Genomic DNA, 7,500 nt, shown 5'->3' with positions numbered 1-7,500 from the left:
AAGCCCTAGAATAGGGACCAACCCTAGTAAATCCCTAGAATAGGGACCGACCCTAGTAAACCCTAGAATAGGGACCGACCCTATCTCCTAGAGAGATCAAGGACCTGTGTTTTTCTCCTCCTTTGTGTTCTGTTCATTTTTTTTTGCAAAATCATGACTTTCTGTCGTTTATGAAGAACAGAGAAGTGGCATCCATTTTTCATGAGGGTTGGAATATGAAACTGAAAGGTTGGGATATGAAACTGAGAGGTTGGAATATGAAACTGAAAGGTTGGAATATGAAACTGAAAGGTTGGAATATGAAACTGAAAGGTTGGAATATGAAACTGAAGGGTTGGGATATGACTTTGCTAGCGGCAGAAGCGATGCTAAAGTTTACCCCCCGTAGTGTGACAGACACTGGCATGCATCTCAAAACGGCACCCTATTCCCCATACAAAGTCAATATAAGTGCACACTTCATAGGGAATATAGGGTGCCGTTTTGGGACAGAGACATTATAACACGTTGAGTGGCAGTCTGTTATAGGGCTGCTAGCAGAAACCTGGAGAGACTATCTGTCCACATCAGCTCTCGGTCCTGCTCCTCTTTTCTCCCCGGTAAAGTCATTATTAAGTTAGTGAGATGGGCTGATGTCACGGTTTGTGAGAGTGTGTGGCTTCTCAGCAACACCGAGGAGCTGATGGTGGACTACAGTAAACGGAGGGTTGAGCACGTCCCCTCATCCTCATCGACGGGGTTGTAGTGGAGCCGGGGTTGAGAGCTTCAAGTTCCTCGTTGTCCACAACACTAAGGATCTATCTTGGTCCAAACACACCAAACACAGTCATGAGGAGGGCACGACAACGCCTCTTCCCCCTCAGGAGGCTGAAAAGATCCTCAAAAATTTCTACAGTTGCACCATTGAGAGCATCTTGACTGGCTGCATCACCGCCTGGTATTGCAACTGCTTGGCATCTAACTGTAAGGTGCTACAGAGGGTACTGTGTACTGCCCAGGTCACCACTGGGTCCAAGCTTCCTGCCATCCAGGACCTCTATACCAGGCGGTGTCAGAGGAAGGCTCAAAACATTGTCAGAGTCCAGTCATAGACTGTTCTCTCTGCTACCGCATGGCACTACACCACTGGGTCCAATCTTCCTGCCATCCAGGACCTCTATACCAGGCGGTGTCAGAGGAAGGCAGTCATAGTCTGTTCTCTCTGCTACCGCATGGCACTACACCACTGGGTTCAATCTTCCTGCCATCCAGGACCTCTATCCCAGGCGGTGTCAGAGGAAGGCAGTCATAGACTGTTCTCTCTGCTACCGCATGGCATTGTTACCGGTGCACCGAGACTGTTAGTCTACACCTGTTGTTTACGAAGCATGTGATGAATAACAATGTATTTGTGTGTGCGTGCGTGAGGTTTGTGTCTGTGTGTGTGTTTGTCTGTGTAAGAGGTGTGTGTGTGTGTGTGTGTGTGTGTGTGTGTGTGTGTGTGTCTGTGTAAGAGGTGTGTGTGTGCTTGTCTCTGTAAGTGGTGTGTGTGTTTGTCTGTGTAAGTGGTGTGTGTGTGTTTGTCTGTGTACGTGGTGTGTGTGTGTTTGTCTGTGTAAGTGGTGTGTGTGAGGTGTGAATGAGGAATGGATGTTCCATTTTGTGAAGAACAAGTGATTGGTGTGTGTGTGAGAGGTGTGGTGTGAGTAGTGTGAATGGTGTGTGTGTGTGTTTGTGTGTGTGTGTGTGTGTGTGTTTAATTGAGTTCATGCTCATGCTACCTCCACTCTCCTTATCTCCCTGCCGATGAGTCACAGACAGTGAGCACTCACAAGAGTATAGCTTATTTGTGTTTGTGTGTGAGAGAGAGAGAGAGAGAGAGAGAGACAGCATAATCCTGTCCTTCTCCCAGCCCACCTAGCTGTCAGAGGTGCCAGATGTAATTATGTTCGTGACAGAGACAGACTGAACCAGACAGGGTAGGTGGCTGAGAGACAGACTGAACCAACAGGGTAGGTGGCTGAGAGACAGACTGAACCAGACAGGGTAGGTGGCTGAGAGACAGACCGAACCAGACAGGTAGCATATGGCTCAGGGTAGGTGGCTGAGAGACAGACTGAACCAGACAGGGTAGGTGGCTGAGAGACAGACTGAACCAGACAGGTAGCATATGGCTCAGGGTAGGTGGCTGAGAGACAGACTGAACCAGACAGGGTAGCTGGCTGAGAGACAGACTGAACCAGACAGGGTAGGTGGCTGAGAGACAGACTGAACCAGACAGGGTAGGTGGCTGAGAGACAGACTGAACCAGACAGGGTAGCTGGCTGAGAGACAGACTGAACCAGACAGGGTAGGTGGCTGAGAGACAGACTGAACCAGACAGGTAGCATATGGATCAGGGTAGGTGGCTGAGAGACAGACTGAACCAGACAGGTAGCATATGGCTCAGGGTAGGTGGCTGAGAGACAGACTGAACCAGACAGGGTAGGTGGCTGAGAGACAGACTGAACCAGACAGGGTAGGTGGCTGAGAGACAGACTGAACCAGACAGGGTAGATGGCTGAGAGACAGACTGAACCAGACAGGGTAGCTGGCTGAGAGACAGACTGAACCAGACAGGGTAGCTGGCTGAGAGACAGACTGAACCAGACAGGGTAGGTGGCTGAGAGAAAGACTGAACCAGACAGGTAGCATATGGATCAGGGTAGGTGGCTGAGAGACAGACTGAACCAGACAGGTAGCATATGGCTCAGGGTAGGTGGCTGAGAGACAGACTGAACCAGACAGGGTAGGTGGCTGAGAGACAGACTGAACCAGACAGGGTAGCTGGCTGAGAGACAGACTGAACCAGACAGGGTAGCTGGCTGAGAGACAGACTGAACCAGACAGGGTAGGTGGCTGAGAGACAGACTGAACCAGACAGGTAGCATATGGAGCAGGGTAGGTGGCTGAGAGACAGACTGAACCAGACAGGTAGCATATGGCTCAGGGTAGGTGGCTGAGAGACAGACTGAACCAGACAGGGTAGGTGGCTGAGAGACAGACTGAACCAGACAGGGTAGGTGGCTGAGAGACAGACCGAACCAGACAGGGTAGGTGGCTGAGAGACAGACCGAACCAGACAGGGTAGGTGGCTGAGAATTGTCATGACTCTCAGGCCCCCACCGCCTGCCTACATTACTGGCTGTGCCCCTACAGTGCCTACATCTATATAGAATACTTTAACTACCCCACAATTCTCCTCCCATGCTTTGACTAGCTACAGTCACATATCTTGCTTTGGCATGTCGTCCCAACATGCATTTGTCAATTTGTAGAACACCTCAGCTGTTCCTACATAGAGATTCATCCAGCAGGTACCTGCTCTTTGATTGGCTGGGCCGTACAGATTCACCCAGCAGTTACCTGCTCCTTGGATGGCTGGGCCGTACAGATTCACCCAGCAGTTACCTGCTCCTTGGATGGCCGGGCCGTACAGATTCACCCAGCAGTTACCTGCTCCTTGGATGGCTGGGCCATACAGATTCACCCAGCAGTTACCTGCTCCTTGGATGGCCGGGCCGTACAGATTCACCCAGCAGTTACCTGCTCCTTGGATGGCCGGGCCGTACAGATTCACCCAGCAGTTACCTGCTCCTTGGATGGCCGGGCCGTACAGATTCACCCAGCAGTTACCTGCTCCTTGGATGGCTGGGCCGTACAGATTCACCCAGCAGTTACCTGCTCCTTGGATGGCCGGGCCGTACAGATTCACCCAGCAGTTACCTGCTCCTTGGATGGCTGGGCCGTACAGATTCACCCAGCAGTTACCTGCTCCTTGGATGGCTGGGCTGTACCAGTCAATGTTGGAGTTGGACTTACACAGCCCTAGGCGACCAGCGCTTGCTTGCTTGTTTGTGTGTGTATGTGTGTGTGTGTGTGTGTGTGTGTGTGTGTCTCTGTGTGTGTGTGTGTGTGTGTGTGTGTGTGTGTGTGTGTGTGTGTGTGTGTGTGTGTGTTATTTAACCTCTCTCCTCCCTCCCTCTAGGTGATGACCCAGGCGGAGGGCCAACAGAAGAACCTGGTTAACTCCATAGAGTCCCTGCCCTCCCGTGGTCCTCTGTCCTCCTTAGACCAGGACCTTCTCCTCCTCAAGGCCACGTCAGCAGCTACCCTCTCCTGTCTGGGGGAGTGTCTCCACATGCTGCAACACAATGTCAGCCAGGTACGTCAGCAGCTACCCTCTCCTGTCTGGGGGAGTGTCTCCACATGCTGTCAGCCAGGTACGTCAGCAGCTACCCTCTCCTGTCTGGGGGAGTGTCTCCACATGCTGCAACACAATGTCAGCCAGGTACGTCAGCAGCTACCCTCTCCTGTCTGGGGGGAGTGTCTCCACATGCTGTCAGCCAGGTACGTCAGCAGCTACCCTCTCCTGTCTGGGGGAGTGTCTCCACATGCTGTCAGCCAGGTACATCAGCAGCTACCCTCTCCTGTCTGGGGGAGTGTCTCCACATGCTGCAACACAATGTCAGCCAGGTACGTCAGCAGCTACCCTCTCCTGTCTTGGGGAGTGTCTCCACATGCTGCAACACAATGTCAGCCAGGTACATCAGCAGCTACCCTCTCCTGTCTTGGGGAGTGTCTCCACATGCTGCAACACAATGTCAGCCAGGTACATCAGCAGCTACCCTCTCCTGTCTGGGGGGAGTGTCTCCACATGCTGCAACACAATGTCTGCCAGGTACATCAGCAGCTACCCTCTCCTGCCTGGGGGAGTGTCTCCACATGCTGTCAGCCAGGTACGTCAGCAGCTACCCTCTCCTGTCTGGGGGGAGTGTCTCCACATGCTGTCAGCCAGGTATCAGAGGGGTTGGATACAGCTGGAGATCCTCTCCAACCTATCAGAGGGGTTGGATACAACAGGAGATCCTCTCCAACCTATCACAGGGATTGGATACAGCAGGAGATCCATTTCTGTTTCCTAAGAGATTAGTATTGTTCTCCTCTCCGATCCCAGGCCGCGCAGCATGTCACCCTGGGTCGCTCAGACAGCCAGGACCGGAGTCAGAGTCCCATCCACAAACAGACGTCCAGCCAGAGTAACAGCAACATCTCCAGTCAGACTCACAACCACAACCACAACCAGTTCAAGAAGCAGATGAGCCTGGATCCCAACCATGTTCCCACCGCACCATCAGGTCAGTTTACTATTAGAGTCTCTCTGTAACCGGTGTGTTCCTGGTGGTCAGTGTGTTCCTGGTGGTCAGTGTGTGTTGTTCCTGATGGTCAGTGTGTGTTCCTGGTGGTCAGTGTGTTCCTGATGGTCAGTATGTGTTCCTGGTGGTCAGTATGTTCCTGATGGTCAGTGTGTTCCTGATGGTCAGTATGTGTTCCTGGTGGTCAGTATGTTCCTGATGGTCAGTGTGTTCCTGATGGTCAGTATGTGTTCCTGATGGTCAGTATGTGTTCCTGATGGTCAGTATGTTCCTGATGGTCAGTGTGTTCCTGATGGTCAGTGTGTTCCTGATGGTCAGTGTGTTCCTGGTGGTCAGTGTGTTCCTGATGGTCAGTGTGTTCCTGATGGTCAGTATGTGTTCCTGATGGTCAGTATGTGTTCCTGATGATCAGTGTGTTCCTGATGGTCAGTGTGTGTTCCTGATGGTCAGTGTGTTCCTGATGGTCAGTGTGTGTTCCTGGTGGTCAGTGTGTGTTCCTGGTGGTCAGTATGTGTTCCTGATGGTCAGTGTGTTCCTGATGGTCAGTGTGTGTTCCTGATGGTCAGTGTGTGTTCCTGATGGTCAGTGTGTGTTCCTGATTTTCAGTGTGTTCCTGATGGTCAGTGTGTGTTCCTGATGGTCAGTGTGTGTTCCTGATGGTCAGTATGTTCCTGATGGTCAGCATGTGTCCCTGATGGTCAGTATGTGTTCCTGGTTGTCAGTGTGTTCCTGATGGTCAGTATGTGTTGTTCCTGATGGTCGGTATGTGTTCCTGGTGGTCAGTGTGTTCCTGATGGTCAGTGTGTTCCTGGTGGTCAGTATGTGTTCCTGATGGTCAGTGTGTGTTCCTGATGGTCAGTATGTGTTCCTGATGGTCAGTATGTGTTCCTGGTGGTCAGTATGTGTTCCTGATGGTCAGTGTGTTCCTGATGGTCAGTGTGTTCCTGATGGTCAGTGTGTGTTCCTGATGGTCAGTGTGTGTTCCTGATGGTCAGTGTGTGTTCCTGATGGTCAGTACGTGTTCCTGATGGTCAGTATGTGTTCCTGATGGTCAGTATGTGTTCCTGATGGTCAGTGTGTGTTCCTGATGGTCAGTGTGTGTTCCTGATAGTCAGTGTGTGTTCCTGATGGTCAGTATGTTCCTGATGGTCAGCATGTGTTCCTGATGGTCAGTATGTGTTCCTGGTTGTCAGTGTGTTCCTGATGGTCAGTATGTGTTGTTCCTGATGGTCAGTATGTGTTCCTGGTGGTCAGTGTGTTCTTGATGGTCAGTGTGTTCCTGGTGGTCAGTATGTGTTCCTGATGGTCAGTGTGTTCCTGATGGTCAGTGTGTGTTCCTGATGGTCAGTATGTGTTCCTGATGGTCAGTATGTGTTCCTGATGGTCAGTATGTGTTCCTGATGGTAAGTATGTGTTCCTGATGGTCAGTGTGTGTTCCCGATGGTCAGTACGTGTTCCTGATGGTCAGTATGTGTTCCTGATGGTCAGTATGTGTTCCTCATGGTCAGTATTTGTTCCCGATGGTCAGTACGTGTTCCTGATGGTCAGTATGTGTTCCTGATGGTCAGTATGTGTTCCTCATGGTCAGTATTTGTTCCTGATGGTCAGTATGTGTTCCTGATGGTCAGTATGTTCCTGATGGTCAGCATGTGTTCCTGATGGTCAGTATGTGTTCCTGGTTGTCAGTGTGTTCCTGATGGTCAGTATGTGTTGTTCCTGATGGTCAGTATGTGTTCCTGGTGGTCAGTGTGTTCTTGATGGTCAGTGTGTTCCTGGTGGTCAGTATGTGTTCCTGATGGTCAGTGTGTGTTCCTGATGGTCAGTATGTGTTCCTGGTGGTCAGTGTGTTCTTGATGGTCAGTGTGTTCCTGGTGGTCAGTATGTGTTCCTGATGGTCAGTGTGTGTTCCTGATGGTCAGTATGTGTTCCTGATGGTCAGTATGTGTTCCTGATGGTCAGTATGTGTTCCTGATGGTAAGTGTGTGTTCCTGATGGTCAGTATGTGTTCCTGATGGTCAGTATGTGTTCCTGATGGTCAGTATGTGTTCCTGATGGTAAGTATGTGTTCCTGATGGTCAGTGTGTGTTCCCGATGGTCAGTACGTGTTCCTGATGGTCAGTATGTGTTCCTGATGGTCAGTATGTGTTCCTCATGGTCAGTATTTGTTCCCGATGGTCAGTACGTGTTCCTGATGGTCAGTATGTGTTCCTGATGGTCAGTATGTGTTCCTCATGGTCAGTATTTGTTCCTGATGGTCAGTATGTGTTCCTGATGGTCAGTATGTTCCTGATGGTCAGCATGTGTTCCTGATGGTCAGTATGTGTTC

The 7,500-nt window shown here is 50.9% G+C and overlaps 1 protein-coding gene across 1 annotated transcript in view; it reads left to right on the top strand.

Moving 5' to 3' along the window:
- LOC110515405 (oxysterol-binding protein-related protein 10-like) overlaps nt 1-7,500 on the top strand; it is a 110,088-nt gene that overhangs the window by 38,489 nt on the left and 64,099 nt on the right. Inside the window, exons 5-6 of the mRNA XM_036935030.1 lie at nt 4,007-4,183; nt 4,976-5,156. Of these exons, the coding sequence (XP_036790925.1) occupies nt 4,007-4,183; nt 4,976-5,156 (358 nt within the window). The remainder of the gene's footprint in view (nt 1-4,006; nt 4,184-4,975; nt 5,157-7,500) is intronic.

The sequence above is a fragment of the Oncorhynchus mykiss genome, chromosome 2 (genome assembly GCF_013265735.2).
Source record: "Oncorhynchus mykiss isolate Arlee chromosome 2, USDA_OmykA_1.1, whole genome shotgun sequence".
Classification (NCBI taxonomy): domain Eukaryota; kingdom Metazoa; phylum Chordata; class Actinopteri; order Salmoniformes; family Salmonidae; genus Oncorhynchus; species Oncorhynchus mykiss.
The sequence above is the reverse complement of the archived record's forward strand: the minus strand, read 5'-3'. Positions and strand labels throughout refer to the sequence as shown.